The sequence below is a fragment of the Tachysurus fulvidraco genome, chromosome 8, assembly GCF_022655615.1.
Source record: "Tachysurus fulvidraco isolate hzauxx_2018 chromosome 8, HZAU_PFXX_2.0, whole genome shotgun sequence".
Lineage (NCBI taxonomy): Eukaryota > Metazoa > Chordata > Actinopteri > Siluriformes > Bagridae > Tachysurus > Tachysurus fulvidraco.
In genome coordinates this window covers 16269754-16295318 of record NC_062525.1, presented here as the reverse complement: position 1 = coordinate 16295318, position 25565 = coordinate 16269754, and the positions used below count along the sequence as shown (strand labels likewise).

Sequence of the window (25565 nt, the reverse complement as noted above, 5' to 3'; positions counted from 1 at the left end):
AATATTAATGCAATATCAATACTAAATAAAAATAACATTTATTGATTTGGTCTTTGTCTTGTGAATTTTTGTTTATTAATGACTGCATTCATTGGATTCACTGTTTGTAGAGAATGCACACATACATGAACTGATTTGATTCAAGACTGGCATCATTACATCATGCATGAAATTTTGGTGTCCACTTTTGCCATTTAATAATACCATAACTTTTGGCTTACTATGTAGTCATATAATATACAATATAAAACTCTTCTTGTTTTAAATTCTCACTGAGAGCTAAAACCCCTTATGCCTACCGAAAATCACTGAAATTTTACTTTTTACTTTTACTTCAAATACTTAAGTACATTAAATATCAGAAAATTACTTTTGATACTTAAGTACAGAAAATATCAGATATTTTAAGACTTTTACTTGAGTAATATTCTAAAAGGTGACTTACACTTCTACCAAAGGCTTTTTTTAGTACGATACTTGTACTTTTACTCAAGTATTGCTTTCTACCACTTTATACAACACTGCAGATCAGCCACCCCATTGAAAAAAGAAAAACGATCACTTAACTCAAATTTCTGTAAAACAGCGACTTTTTAAATATAAGAAACAGATCACGTATAATGAATATATAAACTCGTGCATATAAAAATAGTACAAAAAAGAAAACAGTGGAGGATGTTTGATAAACATAATTGTAGTATTTATTTATAGTTTTACTCAGGTTATTTGGATTATAATGTTACTGCTTAGAGAAATGCCCTCCAGGACCAGCACAGCATTCATATCATTAGTCGAAGGTCACCTGGCTCTTCGCTGAATGAGTAGTCATGTGACAGGAATATTTACATCCTGGAAGGCAATTCAGGGTTTAGTTGTCTATATCAAAGAAGACTTCAAGAACACTGGGAAATATTTGTGTGAAAGTGACATTTAGTGACATTGATGCTGCTCACACTTTTTGTGTGCTGATATATTAGAGGATTTGCAATATGGCTTGTTTACATATGATGTTTGTTCATAAAAGAGCCCTTTGTGACTAATTGATCACTGTTTTTTCCAGCAGGTTGCATAACTAAATCTCCTCACCTCACCTAAACATAATCTCCTCACCTTTGTATCCTGAACACCCATATCATTAAGCTAATGTTCAATACCAAATTGGGAAAACAGTCTGTTCTCAGGGTATTGTAGGAATAATATCTGGGTCTTTTTATTAAGCACTTTGCTGAACCACAGGCACGTGTTTGTATTGAATAGGCTGCAAAGCTGTGAGGATGTCCCTAATGATATTAATTTAAACAAACCAAGAAAAAACACCATAGCCTTATATATACAAGTGGATGGGGTTGACATGTGCAATAGGTGCATGAGGGGAATATTGGGGCTGTAGATGGCATTAGTACATGTAGCCTTTGGAATAGGGCTGAGGGCCCAAGTTGGTGGCAGCGGGTTCGGAGGGGTAAGATACTCCTTCGTCCAAATGAGACAGTGGCACCGTGTCTTCCTCATTGACATATCGCTCAAACTCAGCCTTCACAGTAGGCCGCTGATTGTCAGGGAATGCCAAGGAGATCAGAGCCTCTGGCTCACATACGAATTTGTAAACATAGCGCTCGCCCGCCACCTAAACACAAGAATAAAGCTGTAGTAAGTTACGTGATGCTTTATATAGAGTATCTAATAAAAAAAATGTGTTTAAATGCTACTGATACCTTTTGCATAATTCCTTTCTCATAGTAGTAGCGCAGGGAGCGGCTCAATTTGTCATAATTCATGGCTGGACGATTCTTCTGCATCCCCCACAGCCTGGCGACCTAAAATAAAGAAAAACACAAATTAATGTTTTAGATAGTGATACAATGGGTCTTACCACTCCAGTCATAAGACATGAGGATGGCTTCAGGACTTTTATTGCCACAAACACTCATTTTTTTGCTCAAGTCTCTATCAGTGAAAAAGATGATAAATACAACAAGATAAACTTCATGTTAAAACTTAAAGAAATTTCCTGGTTACATAATTGCACTTTCTGATATTATAGTAAATTTATAAAATGGAATTATTTAGAAATCAAACAATCCTGTGTTACCCAAACGATCGTTAGCCATGGTTTATCTCTCATTTTGTCTCAGATTGATTACTTTCTACAGTCACTCATTAGAGATAAAGTTATACATTTCTACATAATTATTTAAGATTTTTGTGACAGTAGCTATGGTTAAAAGTGCTACATGAATACAAAGCAAATACAAACATTATTCTCACACGTACCTTTAAAGGTACCACAAACTTTAAATTACTAGCTGTCAGCTTTTCCACCTCAATGTTAATCCCTAACTGCCGAATTTTTTATAAATCTGCAACTGTGGGAGTGTATTTTCTGCTTACATGGACTAGAATGATGATGTTTTTTTTATCTACATTCACATAATAATTAAATACTACATTATACACAGGTTATAATCCCAATGACATGATGTATGTGATATCCTGTCACTAGAGGGCATTACTGACTATGTCCTGTTTTAAACTCCTCTATAGATGTTTGGACAGTCCAATATAGCTCTTTGTTCCATCACCGAACTGGCGCTTTATTTTAACCAGAAATATGACACTATTGAAAAGGCCTCACTTACTCTGTACAAATAGACAAGCTGAAACAATTCTGTAGCAGGCTCATGCATCAGTCAATGATCTCTTTATACATTAGTAAAACATACTCTCAAGTCTTAACTGTTTAGCAAATGCCTCTCAAGACTTATGAGGTTGTCCCATAGGTGCTGGTTTTGTCTGATCTCTGTGAGAGCTCCCAGGTCTAATTGACACAGTAATACCCCGGCACTAATGAATGATTAATGCAGTACAGTAGAGCTGGTCTGATGGAGGCATCTCTGCATGACCGTCTGCTGACTCATGCTATTTAGCCGTCTACTGATCACAGACAATGGGAGGTTAACATTCATGCCTCAACCACAACAGCTTGCTTTGACTCGGCCAAAGTGGAGGTCTGTAATATTTGGTAATGGAGCCACACTCCATTTTGTTTCCCTCTGTCGTTAAGTGAAGTAAATAATGCATGGCTGCTAATGGAGGCAGGCTTTGTGTGGGTGGGTAGGCCCTGGGGAACAGCATGCTGATCGCAGGAAAAATCTCTTCATCCTCAGATGAACAGCTGAAGTAAATTTACTTGCAAACACAATATCTATAAAATGTCCATGAAGTTTTTCAGTATTCAATATTTTAAAGTCAATAATATTTTAATAGCCTTTTTTAAAACCAAGGTGACTGAGTGTGTAATCTTGAAAATGCTTGTGATATTTTAATGCCTCAAGTCCAGGACCTTTGGCCTGCCACTTTTAGACATTGTGAAATAACAGAATCTTTTCGAAATCACACCAATCGTTCATTTTCAGTAAGTGTTTCCTTGGCCAGGGTCTTGGTGGATCAAAAACCAGTCTCATGAACAATGGCTGTTTGGAAGGCATATACCCACCACACAAGGATACCATGCAGACACATTCATTGTCCAAACTTGGTGCAATTTAGATTAGTCAATCCAGTTAATGGCATGTTTTTAGAAAAAGAAAAAAAAACAGAGAACTCTGAAGAAACATATGCAAACAGATTGGTTACAACAAATGATGATCCAGCAAGCCCTCACCTCTTCTGGCTCAATGAGTTTAAACTCCATGCCACGACCGGTCCAGGCAATAAAGTGTGCATTGCCAGGATCATCCAAGAGAGCTACCAGAAACTGCCAGAGCTGCAAAGAGCCACGTCGCTGATAGGGGGCACCGTCACGGAACACACTGCTCCCCTCCTGTTTCACCTCACCTAAGCATAGAAAGATACAATACATAAACCCAGTGGACAATTGTGATTTTATAAATCATCAGCTGATTGAACAGGTGTGTTACTGGACATCCATTATCATCGTTATAAGCCAAAATATTTCTTTTCTAATCTCACTTAAAACATTCTAGGAGAGAATATTTGTCAGGCTTTGTTCAGAATGAAAACTTATTTTCTAACATTTTAATCACTACATAAGTTTATATATACATTTAAAGTGTTCCCCTTTTAAATATATATATATATATATATATATATATATATATATATTTCGGGGGAAGTCGTGGCCTAATCAGAATCAGAATCAGATTCAGAAAGGTCTTTATTGCCAAGTATGTTTTCACATACGAGAAATTTGTTGTAGTACAGGAGCTCCACAGTGTAAACGGAATGGCAATGATAAGAAATGAACACATATATAATAGACAGTTGTATGTACAGTGGAAACAAATGTGCAAATTGAAGTATAGATGTGCAAATTCAAATATAGATGTGCAAATTGAAATATAAATGAGTATGTGCAAACAATGTAAGAATAGGGTTTGTTCTGTGTATGTTAAGTGTTCATCAGATGTATGCTAAGAGTTCATCAGATGGATTGCCTGAGGGAAGTGAGTTACAGTAGACTCCTAACCCTATGGTTGTGGGTTCCAGTCTTGAGCCGGCAATACCACGAGTGAGGTGCGCTTGACCACCCACCCCCCCACCCCCCACCCCCCCAACTGCTCCCCGGGGCTGCAGCATAAATGGCTGCCCACTGCTCCGGGGGTGTGTTCACGGTGTGTGTGTGTTCACTGCTGTGTGTGTGCACTTTGGATGGGTTAAATGCAGAGAACGAATTCTGAGTATGGGTCACCGTACTTAGCTGTATGTCACGTCACTTTCACATCACTATATATATAATTTAAAAGGGGAACACTTTAAATGAAGGTTCCCTTTACTGACTATGTACAGGACCTTACAAAATGCAGTAGATTACATACTTCAACATCACAAAGAACAGAATCTCCTCCTTTAAGCAATACATACATTTCTAGATTCTTTTTTTAGTAATACACCAAATAAGCAACACAACGTGATGTTTTTGCTGCTAATCTTTTCTCAGCCCCAATAATTAACGTGTGCACAGTGTAGCCAGTTGTGTTAATAAGGGTCCATTTTTACATTTAAAAAATTTTGGATGTGTAAAAATGCAAAAGGAAGAACAACATTGACAACTTTTGTTCCCATGGCATATAAACCTCTGCCTGGTATTAATAACCCTGTGCTTAAGAAAATCAGACCGTGAGAACTTTGCTCAAGAACTTGATGGTGCTTCTACCAGTTTAGCTAGTGAAATGATCTACAGTTATTTAAGACCCATCAATCACCCAGACCATGGGAACTGGCAGCTCTGTTTCCTTCACGTCACAAGAGCCTTGGCCATCATCACGCATGAGAAACTACATATAGTGTGTAACCCTGCTCAAGATAACACAGACTGCTTATTGTGTGGGAGAGTATTGGATGCTTCTAAACAGTAGATGATATTACAGAAGAAAGAACTTGAGTAATTCTTGTCATTGTAATGGGATGTTCTTATTTTCGCATAGGGTTAGGCAGCATTGTCATCTACTATGATGCACATCTCAGTGACAGTCTGAATGTCAGCAGAAATGGAGAAGTTTAAAATTATTGACATACCTTCAAATTTCTCTGGAACAACGCGGGCATCATTTTCAAACATGTAGCCTAAAAACAAGGGATTGCAAGTTCACTGGTTTGAGTAACATTTTTTTAAAATCAGTTCAGAGTTAAAGACAAGCTAAACAAAACATTGTAAAATATTAATGGCAGTCATTAAAAGAAACGATTTCTGTCTGCTTCTAAATAATTAGAACATAATCACATAATTGTACAGTTTCATAGCCATTCAAGTACTACTGGGCATTTTCAGGCACGTCAAATGATGGAATAATTACATAATCATTCTTTCTAAAATTCTAGGCTTTCAGAAAAGGAAGTGACCGAATGTCTATAATTAATCCCTCATTAAGTAGATGCTTGTGACTGAAATGACTCAAAATGGTGCGACAAATAGTCCTGGGTGACCAAAGAAGTGGGTTATTTTTCTTTGCTGTAGGGAAAATAGTGGCCTTGTCCAGTTGTAATATTTACTCAGGACTTCATCAAGCGGCAGAGAAAAGAGCGCTGGTGCCAGTGGAAACACCAACCCGCTGACTTGGTTAGCCAATGACCGCACAGCACTGGCCGATGCTTGCCAAATATGACTGATGTGTGTGAGATACACACCTCCTAAACCTGAGATTTTGCATATACCTACAGTAGACAGGCACTAATATTGTTTACATAAGCATACATTACCTTCATTGTTGTGCTGGGTATTGGGGTAGCCTTCATTGTGGTGATACATAGAAGTGCAACCAGGCACATCTGTAAGGTGCAAAACAGGGATATGGGCTTGAATTACAAGGTTAGGCCTCATATTGCTCATCTCACAATAAAATCTGAACCATCTCATTCAGTTGGAATGAGGTTTGTGAATCTGCTGATGCAATAACATCTATCTCTGAATGCATCAAGGACAAAAGCTGCATTAATCATATCACCTGTCAAACATGATCTTTTAGAGCCATGAACGACAGAAGTAGGATGACATTTTTATTTTCATCATTATACCACAAATTATTTCCTACCTTCCTATCTTAGAGCCTATTAAACCTCTAAACAATCAAAGCAAACCCAGTCTCTGTCTCAGAATGAGTAAATATGTACTTGGGAGGGTGTAAGGTGGAGTGTCTATATAGTTACTCATGCCTGGAGAATGCAGTGGCACAGGCCAAGATAAGATGTCACAGGGGAAAACAAAGTTTGGGCTTTTTAGAGGTTAAAGAGCTATGTCTCTTGTGAAGCCAGCAGCTTTGCTACTGTGTATGCTCCTCTATTGCTTTCTTCAGCTGAATGAAGGCTGTGTGAGAATACTCATGACATGGAGAAAAGCTTTCTAATAGTTTCAGGTCAAATGCTTTGGCATTTGTGTAGCAGAACAGTCACAACAGCTGGTTAGAGCAGGACTGGCATTTCTACTGATAAACTGGTCATAGTTATCTTAGATAGCATATTATCCATTAATAATCATCCTTCTTCTAATCTCTCATGGTTCCTGATTTGACAATTCTTAACATTAACTGATCATTGAATCATGACTCATTAAAGTCATCAATACATTATAAATGGAATTACTGATAAAAGCTAAATGAAATGACAACAACTCATATGTTCCTTAGTTATTGTTGCAGCACTGTGTTGTATGGCCATGCAGTGTCAGTGACACAGCACAGAGACTGCACTAGTTTGCAGTAAATTCTAAAGCTGAATGTGGCTGGTCTAGTTCCTCCTGCATCTACCTCACTCTGCCCTGCCCCCTGGCCTCATACTCATGCCCCCTTCCCACCACCACTGCAGCTCACATTACCACCGCTACGCTTGTTTTTCCATTATGAGTTCATCTGCCTGCAGAAAAAGGAAGCTGCTGCTGCAACCCAACACCATGAAGCACTCCAATGGGGATTCTAGTCTTTCCAGTGCCCTCCATTTTCTCAATGAAATTCCTATGCCTTACTGCCTTTCACAAAGTTGAGCAGAGAAGAGGTGGTGAAAGAAAGAGAGAATAAATGGACAAATACATGTATGTGGAAAAGAGAAATAAAAATGAAATAAAAACAATACATAGAGTAGAAGAGGAAATGGCTTTAAAGTATTGCTTAGAGTAGTGGCCTCAAACATCTTTACTCTTGGAGAAAGAGATGAGATACACAATCCTTTTAATGGATCTCAGAAGTTTAGCATGGTAAGGTTAATACATTTATGGATCTTTGGTCCCTGTGATTTTCTTCCAGTAATATGTTATGTGAGTTACACCCTTGCCTCCATGCTCCATACAACATGATACACTCACCAGGCTCATAAGTGTAGTCAGTAGGTTCCTGCTTGACCATCATATGGGCTGGAGGGAACCTCTGAGGGGGCACTGTGCCCATGTGGGCTGCTCGCTCATACAACGGGTCCAATAATTCCTGCTTGAAGCTCTGCTGGAGGTAGGGCATGCAGGGGTCTGAGTGCTGTCGGTGGTACACGCTGCTACTCCCAGTGCCTGCACCTCCTGCAGGGGTCGAGGGCATACGCTGCAGAGTTTGACCTGGAGGTCCAAACGGGGCACACATCTCTCCTGAGCCTGTTAAGAACCTGGAGCTATAAAGCATAATAAACCAAAGCAAATATTGAGCCATATATGGAGCAACTGGATTATCAATATACATTAGAATTAGAATGAGAATGCCTACAAATTAGAATGTATAAGTTAGAAGAGCTTCAAAGAGATTATGCTGATTGGTAATTTTGGGTAAATTCTTTAGGTTATAATTTATTTTTCTTTACAACTTGCATGTTCAGGGAATTGAATAGCTGTTGATCCAACATTACCAAATTTATTACTGTAGCAAAATGGAGAATCTTTAAGGTATGAAGTTTATTTGGTGAATCATAAAGAAATTGATCAACAGGCTATTGGAATTACCTGGGAGTCATGGGGTAAGTCTGGCCATGGCTGGGGTGTGACTGACTGGCAGAAGGAGAGTTCATGTACCCCGTTTCAGGATGGGTGCCCACCAGTGGTTTTGGGGAGTAATGCTGCATGGGGGACATGGGGGTCCCAGGGCAGGAGGTCTTGTGTCCCGCTGCTGATGATGTTGCTGTTCTCTTCTGTTCATAGGCACTGTTAAGACACGCAGCACCACACACCATCCAAATCAGGTCAATGCAATACAATAAACCAGCTATCTGGCTTTGGCCTATTTGAGAGTGGACTTCCTTTAGCACAGTCTAAACATGTGAATGCCTGCTGACCTGGCGTAAAGGCACTGCTCTCCACTGGGATAGCTGAAGCTCTGCTTGTGACTGCAGGACTGGCTGGGGTCTGAGCCTGGGCTCTGAGGCTCCTTCTTAATCTTCACTGGAGGGCTGTGAAATGCCACAGCTACAACACATAAAAACAGGTTCATTAATATAGCCACATTCCAGCTCGGCCCTCTTAAGCTCGAGGAGCAGCCTTAGGACAAATACTTTTGTCTGCACTGGAAATACCAGACTAGTTCAATGACTCCAAGACCAAAACAGGACTCGAGACTTGTGACACATATATGTGCATTTCTTCTGTTTGGGAGTTGCTTACGGTAGGTCCTCATTCCTGTGTCACAGCACACACAAAACACCTCAGACAATCTTTGTGTTGAGTAACGCATTCATCTTTACTATCATGCATCAGGCACAACATAGTTATTAACATTTCGTAAATATTTACGTCTCCTTAAAAACTCAAACGACTGACAGAATTCGTGTGCCAGCCTTTTGTTCAGGGTTAACACGGAAGCTGTAGTGCATCATTAAGTGTTTTCACAATTTATACTCAAACTCAGACATTTTGTGATTTGTAAAGACATGCTCAGATCTGTCAAAAAACTGTCTCCCTTAGATTAAAAAATTTACATGCTACATCAAAAGGTTATAATATTTTATATAATATTTTAATGGGTTTTTTTCTTAAAATAAAAAAAAATGCATTGGTGTAGGTCACATCTGAGATTCTGCAAATTAATGTTTCACTTGACTAATCTATAACCTCGGAATTTCTGATCTTCAACTAGTAAAAACTGAAACCAGAAATCCTGCTCGGAATGTTGAGGAGGTCTCCACAACCTCATGTCCACTGTGTGAGGTCATATCAACATGGCTGCTCACACCATCAGTAGAAATCCCCTCCTTAAGTTATATAGTTTTTATACTAATATTTACAGATATATTAGTGTGTTAAATATGTCACACTGACCATAGAGTTCACTGTATTCAGGAGGTGAACATACATCATTCGTCATAGTTAGCTTAGTAGTTTTTGCTAACAAAAGACAAACAAAGGAGAATACATGTTTTTCACTCTTGGTAGTTCAAATGTACAAAGGTCAAAATTGACGTAATTCTGAGATCCAACTTGAATAAAGCACAAGTCCTGCTTACATATGATTAAGTCATTGTAAAAATAAAGTTGACATTACTGAGACATTTTGTAATAGATCTATTTGATGTCACTGATGACAAAATAATAATATTTAAAAACATGCTCAAATAAGTGTACTTTTCTTGGCCAGACTCAATAGATAGCTATTAAAATTGTAGTTTCCTTTAAGTGTAGCCTGTCCTTGTTGCATTAAAACAGACTTGTCAGTAGAACAGCCAATGAGCAGGCTCGGCATGCGTGGGGCCTGGGTCTGTGCAACAGCTCTGCGCTGCTGTTTATTATTGGAGGGGAGTTGCCACAGCTCTCAGACTGTGCGGTACAGGATGTTTTTCTGGGCCGTTCAGGGTAAACAGCAGCAGCTGTGCTCCTCCAGCTGAGCCCCAGCCTGTGTTTATAGCTGTTTATGTGTTGATTGTCGTGGGCGCAGACCTGACTGAACAGGCATGGCTGAAACCTAAGCTCAGGTAATTACTCTTTACGTCTCAAGGACGAAAGAGGATGAGAGAAAAGGCATACTCTTACTATAATACTGCAACAAAATTAACATCCCTCCCACATGCATCAGACAGACAGAGAGAGAGAGAGAGAGAGAGAGAGAGAGAGAGAGAGAGAGAGAGAGAGAGAGAGAGAGAGAGAGAGAGGGAGAGAGAGATGGTGCTCATTTATCTCCGATTTTCCCATGCTGGCCAGGGTGACGAGGAAATGTTGGCTTAGGATAGAGCTCAGAATGGATTACAGAGTATTTAAGACGGCTTTTCAGACAGGGATACAATGGGTTAAGCATTTTAATCCACTTGGCCTGTAAAAATGTGCCATAAAGTCTACAACTTTCTTATGGTTAACATACAAAGACACATTTTCTTATAGAGATAAACTATAAATATGCACACGAAACATGTTTATTCCCTGACCTGGGGCACTGTGTATTCCTTAATAATAAAAAAAAATCAGGAGCAAGTCTAGGAGTTTATTACATTTATGCATTTATAAAATGCATATTTAAAAAAAAAATAGTCAACTTTCATTAATAAAATCTTTTACTAAGATGCGTACTGACATGTCGAACCATGGCCCATTAATCTAAACAAATGTCATGGTTGGATGAAATCCTCGAGAAAATGTAACATTACCAAGACGTTTCCTGCTGCCATTAAACCTGCACTGAGTTTATAGACCAGTGGCAGAAGAGTAAACAGAGATGTGACACTAAAGGTACTTTGTGTTATCCTTTCCCTGTCTTCTTTTTGCTGTAATTCGACGAAAGCAGGCAGTCTCTGGTTTCTTTCTTTTCGATTCATTTAGAAGTTCCATCACATTTCCTTAAATCCACTCATATTTCACAGGTTTTGTTTCTTGTAAGAGAGGAAGGAGGGTCATGAACTTGAGTGTGGAGTGTGACAGCTGTGTGAAGTGTTTAGATATTCTTGATCGTATACTGTACACAGTACATATGTAGAACTGGTTGCAGATTCAGGAGTTCAGGCTTATTTTTCCCTTAATCATGACAGAAACTGAAATCAATATCGAAATCTATTAACTACATTGACACCATACTTGCATATTTTATTTTTGTGCCCTGAACTATTTAATTGGACATGTGACTGTGAAAAGCAGCAATTTCTGTCTCAATCTTCCTATCAAAGTTACAAACTCAACAGCTGACATGACGTTTTTTTTGTTGTTGTTACTTAGCATTGACACCTCTCTTCTAGAAACACACATACGTGTGAAAAACCAGTAGCACTGTGCGTAAATGATGAGAGTGTCTCTCCATTCAGAAAGGCTCTAAAAAGGACCTGGACTTTACATATGTAAATAGCATTCTTCAGAGGAGAGAAACAGGGAGGTGAAGGGGGATGGTCACGGTTGAGTACTTTAGGAAGTGAGGATCATTATGGAAAGCCATTCAGACATCTCCCACCACAAACAAATCTCAGGACCTCGATACCCCCACTCCCACCCCAGACAAAAAGACAGCCACCAGCTGTGACAGATGGAGGCATCGTTGACTCCTCAAAAAGCCTCTGTAGCTCTCACATGTGGATGTGTCCCAACATGAATCCTATTTCTGTCTGAACATCCAAAATTCATACTATGTTTGGCTAGTTTTTGAATTTGTACAGCGGCATCTTGACGTATTAGCTTAGCGGGATGTATTTCGAGATTCTAACACCATACCCTTAACTGAAGTTTAAGGAAGGTTGACTAGAACACTACTCTAGTACAGTTCACTGAAACATGAAACTGTTCTAAGCCAGTCATCATTTTTTTCCTTTGTGCTGAACCTCAACACTGGTGAAGATCTGGACAGTTTTAAAGCATTGTATATTCACGTCAGGATTACTTCCTGCACGTTTTCAGCTCATGACAGCTACAGACGAGGCCAGCTCCTAAATATCTCAACAGGTACAGTGATTCACCGATTATGGTACGTTTATATCACAGGGACTATAAACACACAGCAGTGCACCAGTGCACAGGCCAGAACATGTGACAGCTGCAGGCTGTAATTTGTTATAGCAATGGAGACTGAAAAAAAAAAAAAAAAAAAAAAACAGCAAATGAATAAGCAAACAGTGTTTGATAAGATATAATTCAGTCAAGCATTTGTAATGGACTGTAACTTTGGGTTTGAACTGATATTCTAGGAAGTAAATATTTATTTCCCCATGCTGGTGTGTTTGATGTGCTGTAATAATACAGCCATATATAAGGCTTAGGTGACAGGCTGGCTGGTTAAGATATCTACTTTGCACCCCACTGAGCAGCTCCACTCAACAGTGATGAATCAATGAAACCTACCAGGATACCAAATGTGAAAGAAGGACTTTAAATGACAAAATGGGAGGTATTGATTTTTGGTATCCCACTTAATATAGCGACCCATCACTCTGGAAACACTGGCTGTCAAAGCCTATACACCAGGCGGTAAATATAATGGTGATGTGAGAGTGTTACGGGTGACAATCACAGCTGTCACAACCCGTCTAGGCAAAGCACTTTCAATGGATGGACGGCAGCTTGCCAAGATGAGGGCTTAGTTATGAATAGAAGATTTGAAGCATATTGTTCGTCATGCTGTGCGCTAGAGTGAGGCTTGAGAAATACTTCAAAAATGAGTCAAGCACTGGCAGAAAAAGTCTATTTCAAGGTCGGGGTCTGGAAACCATGTTTGATTTTGCTTAGGTTTTTTGTGTATTCACAGTCTGGTTTTGTATGCAACTTCAACAACATAATCAGTGGAAACGTCGAGTAAAAAGAGAGGGGCAAAGAAAACGAGTGGGCTTCAGAGCTTTTTGGGAAACAAGTTTGCCATTTCTACAAAGCACAGGAACATGTGCTGGACATGTGGTGCTCACTCAGGTCAACAAATGGAAAGGGAACTCATCTCGCAGTCAGAGACTGCACAAGATCTTGCTCACCTTTAAACCCCCTCCAACACACACACACACACACACACACACACACACACACACACACACACACACACACACACACACACACACACACACAAGATTTGTAGATCACTGACAAGTCTGCTGATACTAAGGAACAGTACCATGTTGTATATGCCATGTGCTATCTATCTATCTATCTATCTATCTATCTATCTATCTATCTATCTATCTATCTATCTATCTATCTATCTATCTATCTATCTATCATACTTCACTCAATATATCAATAAAATAATTCTTCACTCAATAAATCAATCACTTTTCTTTATTGGTAAAAGTGTTTATAAGTTAAACAAACAATATATGTGAAAGTAAGCTGATGCAATATCACTGTAATTATGTGAACATGGGTTTAACAGTCACCATGTGCATGTGACTGAGTGATGCATGTTGCCAAACTCAACAGTTTCACATCCCTTTACAGAAGATGAATGAGGCAAACGGACTTTACTAAAATACAAAAAAAATTCCACCACCATCTAATCCTTAAAATATGAATATAAACAAGGGAAACCATTTAGAAGTATATTAAGATTACACACAAAAAACAACAACAACCAGAAAGGTTAGTGTTGTATAATGATGTAATCTTACGCAACATGGGTGTGTGTGTGTGTGTGTGTGTGTGTGTGTGGGTGTGGGGGTGTGGGTGTGGGGGTGTGCGTGTGAATGAGAGAGACTGCAAGAAATAAAATGTGTGAAGATGTATGTAGAAGGCGTAATTAATCTCCCTTCCCCCTATCCCAAAGCTGTCCTTTTTAAATGTTTAATGCATTCATTGATTTTTCTCTCACTGCAGAAATTATATAATGAACCACACAGTAGAGATTTCCATTCAGAGCAGTGATGCATGGCGGGGAAAATGGTCTCCTTATCTCCTAAGAGAGATAACACATGCCCATCGAATTCCTGTCAAACTCGTGAGAAATACATTTAAACCGAGACCCTGCTCACTCTCTCTTCCAGTCTGGATTGAAGTCTTAATTATAATAGTTTGCATAACAGAGACACTCAGCCTCATTCCTAGTGTCACTCATCTACACTTAGGATCAACTGATCCATCGTTGCTTTTCCAATATATGACCAGGCCTGTGTCAGCAGAATTGAGAAGACCAGCCTAAATAAATAGAAAGGGCAAAACTGAGTCAGAGGAATAATCCCATCTGGATTTTAACACACTTATGAAATGCTTGTCCATCATCTGCATTGATATGACCTGTCAAAACAAAGAAATACAGCTTCCAAATGGTGGTTGTGACAGTGGTTTGATTCCCCAGCAAAGGCCCCCTGTTCTCCTCACTCCTCTCCTGTGTGTTGTTAGATATACGGCTGCCTTGTTATCATTAGTACTCCCCCACCATCTCTTTTTTCTTTCAGCAGCAGAAAGGAGGGGAACAGGAGGGGGTGAGAGCAGACGACGTCCTGGGCTGGTTTGGGTTTTGCACTCTCCTTGCTCTGTGCCCGCCCTTCCTCCATCCCTCTCCTTCTGGCCCAGTGAACACACACACACACACACACACACACACACACACACACACACACACACACACACACACACACACACACACACACACACACACACACACACACACACACACACACACAAACCACTGTCCATTCAGCCTGCTATACCTCCGCTTGACTGAGCTTAAGGTGGATGTTCCAGCCAAAGCTACATCCACAACAGTTACAGGAATTTTTAACCCAAACATGGGATTATAGTTTGTTACAGTTTACATTATCTAGCCTAAGCAATTTTTTTTAGATTTAAATTAGATTTTTTAGACTTTTAGTTACTGTCAAATATAGCTTCTAGAAGCATTTGTTACTATTTTAGTGTAAAACTAAAAGGAAGATGATAGATGATATCAAGGTAGAAATCGGAGAAAGCATGAGGGAAGAAAGAACAGAACGCATTACTTTGGTGATTCCGATTTCCCTCAGTGTGCTGCCTCAGCCAGTCCACACAACCAGCTCATTCATACAAATGTGGGGCTTAAGCATGCATCTCGTGTGTGTGTGTGTGTGTGTGTGTGTGTGTGTGTGTGTGTGTGTGTGTGTGTGTGTGTGCCTGTAAATGAGTTGTTTCTCTGCAAAAAGTAAGGGAAGTGAGGGAGGGGGGGACCAGCCCTCTCTACGGGATAGGACGATCGCCTTCTGCAAATTTCTGGCAGTTGTGAGGATGTTTTTGCAGACTTGTTGCATAGCAGCTGTATTTTGGAAAGTTGAGAGCCTTCAACCAGTACATTTTCTTAGAAGAGGAACTGGGAGATTGTACAAAATGAAGATTCAGTGTCATGACACATACTACAAGAGTAAACAAAAGGCCAAAAAAAAAAAAAAAATCACAAGCACCACATTCAAAGAACTGGCTGACGCCATTGACCAAATCCTCACTGTCTTTCCCTCCATGTTTCCATTTTGATCAATCTCTCTTCTTTGTAAATCTGGATTTATAGCCACAACTGCCTATATAATTACTCCAAGGCACAAAACCAAACAATCAGCCCACACAACACTACAATTGTAGGATTAGATCACATCTTGGAACATTCAGAGAGACAGGGAGAGAGAGAGACAGAGAGAGAGAGAGAGAGAGAGAGAGAGACAGAGAGAGAGAGAGAGAGAGAGAGAGAGAGAGAGAGAGAGAGAGAGAGAGAGAGAGAGAGAGAGAGAGAAGGGGGAGAGAGAGCAAAACAAATTTTCACATTTTCAACTGGGTAGAGAAACAGGAAACGGGAGGGGTTTAACCTCCATTCAGAAAAAAGGAACCATGAGGGTGGAGTCTGCTGTAGGACATTTTCATGAATGGAGATTGTAGTCTCTGAGTAATGAGTTTTAAATCCTTATTTTCACAAGTACCCATTATATTATGCAGTACAAATAAAGTAGCACGAATAAAACATTTTAACAATTAAAAGAAATAGAACCTTTTTTCCCCCCACATGCTACACATGAAGCACAGAATGCAATTAAAATTTCCACCAAAATACTTTAAGACATAAAACCTAGACAACATAACCCATATTCTTAACTCATTCATAACCTATTTGCTAAAAGCATCTGAACTTCTCATCTATCATACCACAGATCACCAGTAAAATAGAGTATAATGTTAAAAAAAAACACCTTGGTTAACAAAATCTCAGATGTGATTTCAAAAGAAACTTTATACTGTTTGGAATCTTACAAACCCTGCTGAGCTCTAGCATGTCTCTAAAAGGAGATTTGCTGGTAAATTTGTTTGTAGATTTTCTGGTAAATTGCTTTCTACAGACCCAGTGAGTGGAATGTGCATCTGGAATAAACAAGTGTACACTAGTGCAGCAAGCCACAAATTTGGAACACCAATTTTGTCTTTTAAAGGATAACTTTCATCTGTTGTGGACTTTGTTCCAAAACACAACAGCAAAAGGTCACAGATGCTTCATATCAAGGCATGGATAAAGCTGGGATGGATAAATGTGGAAAATGGGAAGAAATGGTGACAGTTTTTTCAGTGGTAAGGGATATTGCACAAGAGCATGCCCTGCATGGAAAAAAGAACATTCCAGCTTTCTCACTAAACTGTGAGATGTGATCACGGTTTCTCAGATACATTCCTGTGGCAACAACCTAAATGAATGCGATCAGATCACATGTTTACCCATTTTCTTTGTGAGAGTGTTTTTGCCTTTGATGCATTTACAGACAAAGATACAAGGAAACTGTTAAGAAATGTTGTGCACTGACATGACTTTCCAAAAAGATAGGGCTTAAATGTCAGACTACCATCCGCCACATGTGTCACTACAGTACTACCGTACAGTGTACAATTTCATATCTGTTATACATGTGGTTTCAATAAACCTCCACCACAGTGACCACAAACATGAGTGAATCCAAGCTTATGTCCAAGGTCGCTGTCAACTATAGCCCCTTTTTTCCTGAGAGAACACAGACTGCCATACATACAAATGTTATTACTTCATTGTACAATTATGAATGGGTGGGTGTAGCTGTCAATCAAAGCTTTCCTCCACTTAGTTAATATGACCGGACGGTCAGGCTAAGCTTGCACTGTTTTCATGAGAGGCTGTCACTGACACACCATACTGTGGCAATTGCTTCTGCTCTTAATAGGGTTAAGTAGACATGACCCCTCCATGCCCCAGAGTTCATCTCCACTTCCTCTTTCCCATTGTGGGACAACAGACAAAAACAATATGTTGTGGGAGCATCTGTCAGCACAGGTCAGGTGCATGATGGGGTTAAATAGCAATGTTTGCATACACCGAATCTGAGCTCACAAGACGGAGAAGATTCTGTGCTCAATTCTTTACCAAGTCACAGCTCAGTTCAAGTTACAATTTCTGTTACAGGAAAATAGGTTGTTTGTGTGACTCATGCCTTGAACTCTATAACCTCTTAAAAAGATGCCAGCAGTGTTTCCACAACAGGCCTTACAGACTTGTCAACGTGGTGAAGGCCCAACCCGTACGTCTGTGAATGGCTTTAACAAAAGGTCCAGGAGAACTATTTACAGAGTGCACACCCCTCCACAAAAACTGGCACGCCATTGTGTGGAGACACAACAAAAAAGGAAACCAGCTAAAAAAGCAGCTTTGGTGTTGTGTGGTACAGGAATTTGCTTTCCCATTTACACCTCTGACAGACACAAAAGGGAATCTTTGTGTGCGACTTCTGAATGATCTTTTACCGGTTTCCTGAGCTGTTCAATTGAGCCTTTGAAGCACATGCAAATGGTAGGTGCCCTTTAATACGAGCATCCATATGTATATGTTAGTATATGAGTAGCAGCTTTTAGATAAAATGTTTCTCACATAGTTCTTATGCAGAGATTCAGGAACATGCTATTATAATCACTGATAAACACAACAACCACACCTAAGCCTCAAGCAGTTTCTGAATCAGTCACTCCCAATCTGTCAGTCACTAACTTCTCTCTTGTTTTTATTCTCTCACTCTCTCTCTCTCTCTCTCTCTCTCTCTCTCTCTCTCTCTCTCTCTCTCTCTCTCTCTCTCTCTCTCTCTGTCTGTCTGTCTGTCTGTCTCTCTGTCTCTCTCTCTCTCTCTCTCTCTCTCTCTGTCTGTCTCTCTCTCTCTCTCTCTCTCTCTCTCTCTCTCTCTCTCTCTCTCTCTCTCTCTCTCTCTCTCTCTCTCTGCCACCTCCACCTAGTCACAGAAATACATACCTACCCTTTTATTATATCTACATACTTACAAAGGTTAGCAAAGTTTTAAAGGAGAATTTACTTACAGTTTTCTGAGATGAAGTCAGGAACAAACTGCTCATCACTGTCAGGTACTTGAGCTGTAGTTTAAAAAAAGGGGGGGGGGGGTTTAGAAAAGACACACTTATATATCCTTCCAAGATATATTACCAAGCTGACTACACTCAAAAGACAAACATGGAATTTTGAGAGAGTGAGAATATTATGGTTTTACAAATTATTTAGATTTAATTGGCCTTACAATGCAAGTGGAGTACCAGAGTCATGATTTACACAGATCCATTTGTTGAGCATGAGCAGTTCCCTTAGCTGAAGAGTATAGTGTGTCCATTAGGCTGGCCTGTCTCTCCCTTCATCTTCATCTGAGTGAAACCTGAGTTACTGTCTCTGGACAGCCATGTGACCTTCAACTCTACTTTCCTCTGTGCCAGCACTTTTCCATCAGCAGCAGATCAATACCTTAGCTGAATGTTGCATGTGCATGTGTGAGAATAGTTTGATTACTGGATTACATCAAATGTACAGTACACAGTGTTTCTTCTTCTAAAACGTTGCATATTTGCTACAGCAGCACTAAAGCTACTAATGTAAAAATGGTGAGTTGTTTGGTTGCCGGCAATTATGTACATTACAATCGCTATTGTTTTTAGTTATATCGTAACATGCATGCTTAATTCACTAATCAGAGAAAGGAACATTTGACTGTCTGTGTGATTATTTATCATTCGCTGGAATTCAGAAGCTGTCAAGTTATGTGTCACTGAATGACAGTCATGCTCTTCTAGCTTATTGAACCAAACCGATAATGGATCAATACTGGAGCATAGGAGCTGATGGCCAAGCTGCCTAACACCATCTGTCTCAGTCAGAATCATAGTGTCTGGTCTTATCTAGCTGATGGACTTTCAGAGCTGACTGATGTAGCTAATGTACAGGCAAATCTCATTCAGTGTATTTAGGCAAAAAAAAAGAAGTGAAGAGATGTGCTGAGCTTGTGTTCATGTCTAATGTCTCACTCTGCTCACGCCCACACCGTGACATTTCTCTGACAATGTTGATGTGGTCAGTTCAAGGAAGGGATTCTGGTATTCATCACTTGCTACAAAGGCCGTCTCTTAAGGTCAATTTAGAAGTGGTTAAAGACTGGAGATTTAAAGTGAGAAGGAAGATGACTTTTTCCATATGATTGCCATACCTTGGCAAATACCTTTATTTCAAATAATAACTAATAACTTGCAGTAGAAACTGTATACATTATTAGCATATAAAAGGTTACATCCATAAATGAGAATATATTTCTGTCTCTTCAATAGTCATATCGAATAAAGTCAACCCACAGTTGGAGTTGGTAAAAAAAGGCATGTGCTATGAAATGTATCAGTGGAGTCTGCAGTAGTGCTAATGTTCGTGCACATAAAAACTTGCAAAAAAAAATGCTGGAACAATAATGGACCATTATTTCAAGGCTAGATAGAGAACGGTCTAAAATAATTCTGGCACGACCTCTCAATCTGACCTTCAATCACATTTCTACCGGCTCTAGAACAGTAACTGGAGTCTTTCCATGACTTGGATGACTTTCATGAATGATGACTGTGTTCTTATTTTTTACTGAGACAAAATCATCATTCATGGTGATTTACTTTTTGCCAATTAGGAATCTGAATAGATGCGAGCTGCAGACATACTTGTTATGCAAAATAATCTTTTGTGGTTGCAGGTGCACCATTGCCATTATCACGGTCTACATGCCTTTCTATGGACACAACACACTCATTTACTCTCCAGTGAGTCTGAAAGAGGAGTGGGGGACACCGAGAACACCAGGCAGTGGCCCTCTGTTGAAATGCAGCCCAGGTAGGACTAAGATTAGAGCTCACATTTAGCCAGAAATTCAGAAATGGAATGAACCAGATCTGGCTGTGGTGGATGTTGCATTGTCTTTGCTTCAGAATATCAACTGTTAGCCAGAGACACAATCGTAAAACAAGATTTAAAACATGACAACCCTAATACAACCCTAGTATTAGTAAAATAAAACTATTTCCAGTGCCATTTTGGAAATTATTTTGGAACATTATTTTGCATTAAGGCATGACAGAGGCTTATATTTTCAATCATTATCTAAAATTACACGGTAACAATCTTATTAAATCTTTTTGATCAATTGCAATTGTACAAAAGTACAAGTCGAATTATATTGTTTAACAAAATATCAGTCAAAAATCTGATTTCCCTGGACCGTTACCTTTTATTTCCCATTAAAATTAGTTAATCAACAGACAGCACACATACTGTAAGAAAGTGAAGCCTAACTGTCTTACAGGCTGCATACAATCTTTCCTTTCCTCTTTGCCAACAGACTTTAAACACGGCAACCAAAAGAGTAATACTGAAACTAAAGATTATTCCACATCCTGTTTTACAAAAATTGTGCAGTTTCTCCTTTAACCATGCTCAGATAAATTACATTAATTTCCTACATATTGCCCCAACCTACTGCTATAGAGTAATTCTATTAAACCCACTCAAGTTTTCTTCTTTTCTGCCCCGAGGTAAAGCGCAAAGCTGTTTTTCATGAGTCAGAGCCAATATTTGGTCTCCCAGATCAAACAATAAATCATTCAAGCTAGTTTCAACATGCCTGAAAAGGAACACAAGCAATATGTGTAAAGAAGAAAAAAACATTAAGAATTGTCTGGACATCAATGCCTCTGGCTCACTACTTTTTGGAGCTAAACCGGATTCTAACCCAAGCTTCCACTCTCCTTCTCGCTCTGTGTACGTGTGTGTGCTTCGAGTCAGTTCGCTTCCAGGAACGTCTTGTTGAGGGCTTTGAAATGCAAGTCAGCGCAAGACTGGAAGTGTGTCTGTGCAAGCATGGAGACATGTTTCCTTTTTCTCTCAGGGAGGCTGAATTTTTTTTTTTGGTCAGGCAGATCCTGGGAGGAGCCATGAGGTTTTTCTTAAAGAGTAAAGGCTAATGACAAGACCTGACAAGCTTTCCCATTCACAAATTTCTTGACCTCATTCTCCCTCTTCCTCTAACCCTTTTGAGAAAAAGCCCTAAAGCCGATGTTTCTACAGTGTGGTGAATCATCCATAACCACAATCACCTGATTAAGCTGTTCATTCAATCCAGTTAAAAATGGCTAACTAAATCGGACTGAGAGGGGTAACAGGCTTAAGAAAACACCATTACTTCAAATCTTTTAACTAATTAAAACTTAAAATTCTTCCACTGAGTGCAGGTTATGCAACTCATATTTATGCTCCCTGTCTCTCTCTTAAATGATGTGCCAACTTCACATGACTTGACATGACTTTATCTATTAGTAGAACTGAGAGAAGATGGCAAACATAACAAGAATCCATATATTTGTATTATCTATACATGCATTTATTTTTTTCATAATAACCGAAAGTGAAAGAAAATACAGCAAGAAGGAACTGTGAGGCATGATTCACATGAACTACAGTGGGTTAAAAGTCCAGAGATTCCCAGTTTTAAAGCCATGAGCATTAATCATTCCAAGCATTAATTACAGCTTCACTTTGACATGTGAGCATTGACCTTGAACTACAATAGCACTCTGTCTGTGTCCCCTTTTCACCCCATTTTCTTCATGTAAATAAGCTGTTCTGAGAAACCTGATATTTTAACAGGAAAACGAAGTTTGGTTTGTTCTTTTTGCTTCATTTTGCAGTTTACACAGTCCACAAAGTGAACGCTAGTGCAGTATAACTATACATTTCTAGACTGTGAAAATTTGTTGATAATTGCAATGTCTAAATTCCCTTCAGGTCATTTTTATGCATTCATATATTACAGGGTCAAAAAAGGATTCATGTTTTCATGAGAAAAAAGGGCACAGCATCAGAAGTTGTTAACAAAACAGTAATTCTGCTAAAATCCACTTCTGTTTTTCACTCTGTATAATTTCTGCCATGCCACATTACACCAATTTGTCTCCTGACCATCCAGCTGTGATGTTATTTATTTGCATAACTTGTAAGCGTCCACTATAGACTAAATTCAAATTGCCCATGTCTGAATATCTGACGTATTTTAATGAAAACAAAACAGCTTTAAATCCTATGTAGAACCAAACATTTACTAAACATTACCAAATATCCATTAATACTGTAATAAGCTAGACAATATGTAACATGGTATCAGATTCATATCACAGTTTAAATCCTATTTTCTCTCAGATAAAATAGACACTAGACACTGGTGAAGATTCAAGGAGATCATGTTTCAACCTATGTTGAACTATCCAGCCATTCGTCTAATCAAAGGAGCCATTTTTTCTCATGCTATAATTAATCCTTTCTTGGCCAAAAAGCAAACAGAAGCAGACACATCTACTGTATACCCAGGTTAAAGGTGACAATTTCTAATTGGCAGCAGAAGCAATAGATACGATACGCAAAGAAATAGCCGATCTCACCTTCTGTAAGCCATGTCTCCTGAAGCTGACTTAAATCTTGAAAGAGATCTAAAAGGCGTAAACAAAAATACAAACAAACATGTATTAATTCTTTGGTACAGACTCTTCAGAATGGGTGTAAAATATGAACCCTTTATAAGTTACTTTGTGAAAGTTACTCTTGGGAAAATATAAAACAAACATATACTTCTTAGACTGATACCCAAATAAAGGCCACAGTAAGTTTCCAAAAATCACTTAAAGCAACTTTACCTTCAGATTCCTGAGGGGGTAATTCGGTGGCCATGTATTTCCTTTTTGCTGCCACCAACAGTCTATTTAGGGGCCCATTTCCTTGCGACCTCTGGAAAACACCAGAAATATTATGTAAGCGGTAATACACATGTGGAAAAATGATTGTCATTAGGGCAACATACATGATGGCCACTTTGTACTTGTAGGAAACATGTAACATTTGAATAAAGTACAATCCTTTTTACATATGAATGATGAACATTGATGTCTGCCTTAATGTAGGCTGTATTGATACCCAAATTGATTCCTATGACAGACCATGAAGAGTTTTTCTTTAGCAATACAACTATCCATTTCTATAAGTTAAGTTATAAACAAAACTCCAAAATAGGTCAAGACAATTCTTATTTGAATGGATTAAATTTGTGTGGTTCAAAGATTCCTGAATTTTACAACCTGACCATCCTGTAGCTAGTGAATAAACAGTTTCTCAGGAGAGTCATCATACACACTCACCATTATTCCAGTTAGAAACCAGAAGTTTTTTTAACGAAATACAACAGCTAAGCTATAACTGTGCACAACAACAAGCCTCACATTTCAGAAAAAGTGGCATTCATCTGTCAGAGATCAATTTTAGTGAGTTATTTAGGTTCAAAGTCAGTCGGAGCAGTTTTCCATCGCCGTTCTGCGTAGCTCACACAAACAAGCAGGAAAAAAAAGAAGCGCAGCAGCAGCAGCAGCGCGCATTTCCCACAGCTTTACACTAAAAAAAAAGCTGTACTTACATTAGCTAAAGTGTAAGGCACTTGCTGATCTAAATATCCATCCATGTTACAATCCATGCGTTAACCGTTCGCGCTCATTGGGGCTGTGTGGAGCAGAATCGGAGCAGCCTGCACGAAGAGAAGGCAGTGGGTCACACACACGCACACACACACGCGCACGCACACACACACACACACACACACACACACACACACACACACACACACACACACACACACACACACACACACACACACATAGACAGCGGGAGTTGTGAATGGGGCGTCCAGAAGGCTGCATGCGTAATGAGCTCCATTCACAAAAACACACTCACACAAACTCAGCGCTTGCAAACTCTGGTCTATTTAGCTAAGCTGCACGCAGTCAGGTAATATAAACATATCATGCTTCTGTTAAAGCAAAGCTCAAATCAGCCCACGCGGTGTGTCTGCTTTGTTGTTGTTGTTTTGTTTTTGCAAAAGTGCATGAAGGATAATCCTGTCCACAAAAGCACGATAAAAAAAAAACTTTCCTAATCTGATTATATTTAAGTGTGAATGGCAATCATCCCTATATGTAATTCGACTCACATGATTAACATTTTTAACCGTAACATGTTTTATTTACATGTTCTCACGTAGACTTAATGAAATTTAATGAAAAACTTTACTGTTTTCTTTACTGTTGATTTGGATAGGAGCTACTTCTCTGGCTTTCGGATGTCCGCTCAGTCCTAAAGCTTCCTGATTGGTGAATTTCCTCTTTCAAGAGCTCAGATTTCTCTCTTTGTCCTAATGAATGGTCTTACTTATGAATGAAACCTCGACTCCTTCCTTTGCACCAATCAGATTCGAAACTGTACCAAAGCCTGGCAACGTGGGGGCGGGGCCTGTATGTGTCTGACCAATCCACGAAAGAGAATCAAAGAGTTTTTTCCTTCTAGATTTTGCAGTTGTTTTTCATTCACAAAAAGGAAGGAGAAAGTGGAGGGAGGGAAAATCTCCATTCATAAAAAAACTTGCCCTGGCATGAATGTACTGAGTTGTTTTCGCTCTATTAACAACAGACACGGCTGGAAAAAACAGCAAGAAGTCCCTCCTCAGCAAGCTTGTAGTGCATTAGCTAATCTGAAGGCTCTTGATTTACAGACAATGTCTTAGCTCCAACAGAGATTAAGATATTTTTCAGATTTAACTTTACCAAATTCCTTTAACCTTAAAGTTTTATTTGCCATTTTTAATCAAAACCAGCTGTTTTGAGGTGAAAAATAAGGGGTTTTTTTGTAAACACTGAGCATGTTTTGTGTTATGTCACAAATAACTCACACTGAAAAGAAGTGGGGAAGGGCTGAAAGACCATTGTGAGTTTTTCTTTCGTTGACCGAAGGGTACCAACAATTTTGTCCACGTGTGTAGGCCTATAATACATTTTGTTAGTGTTTTGCCACGTCTGGTTGCCATTAACAATATTAATACATGTACGTACATATAGTATA

At 39.1% G+C, this 25565-nt stretch overlaps 1 protein-coding gene across 5 annotated transcripts; it reads right to left on the bottom strand.

The window, feature by feature from the left end:
• Window positions 1-678: 678 nt before the first annotated feature.
• etv4 (ETS variant transcription factor 4) lies at window positions 679-24874 on the bottom strand. Of its 5 annotated transcripts, none has more exons than XM_027137700.2 (13): window positions 24741-24874; window positions 24091-24198; window positions 23321-23411; window positions 23069-23116; window positions 18641-18694; window positions 8758-8887; window positions 8429-8626; window positions 7811-8103; window positions 6217-6285; window positions 5536-5583; window positions 3662-3834; window positions 1713-1814; window positions 679-1624 (listed from the first exon to the last, which is right to left on the bottom strand). In XM_027137700.2, exons 2-13 carry the CDS (start codon window positions 24145-24147, stop codon window positions 1397-1399), a joined length of 1491 nt encoding a protein of 496 aa, XP_026993501.1. In that variant the 5' UTR covers window positions 24148-24198; window positions 24741-24874; the 3' UTR covers window positions 679-1396. The 5 variants fall into 5 exon arrangements, with proteins under 5 accessions (XP_026993501.1, XP_026993502.1, XP_047673633.1 ...); XM_027137701.2 differs by having other exon boundaries at window positions 24753-24864; XM_047817677.1 differs by lacking the exon at window positions 24091-24198 and having other exon boundaries at window positions 24741-24837.
• Between the last annotated feature and the right edge of the window lie 691 nt (window positions 24875-25565).

Excerpts from the sequence above, each read along its gene's own strand:
- etv4 (XM_027137700.2), bottom strand. The coding sequence starts at position 24,147 with ATGGATTGTAACATGGATGGATATTTAGATCAGCAAGTGCCTTACACT. Across the intron at positions 18,695-23,068 it reads GGAGACATGGCTTACAGAAG|CTCAAGTACCTGACAGTGAT; the intron begins GTGAGATCGGCT and ends TTTAAACTACAG. Across the intron at positions 5,584-6,216 it reads TACCCAGCACAACAATGAAG|GCTACATGTTTGAAAATGAT; the intron begins GTAATGTATGCT and ends CCTTGTTTTTAG.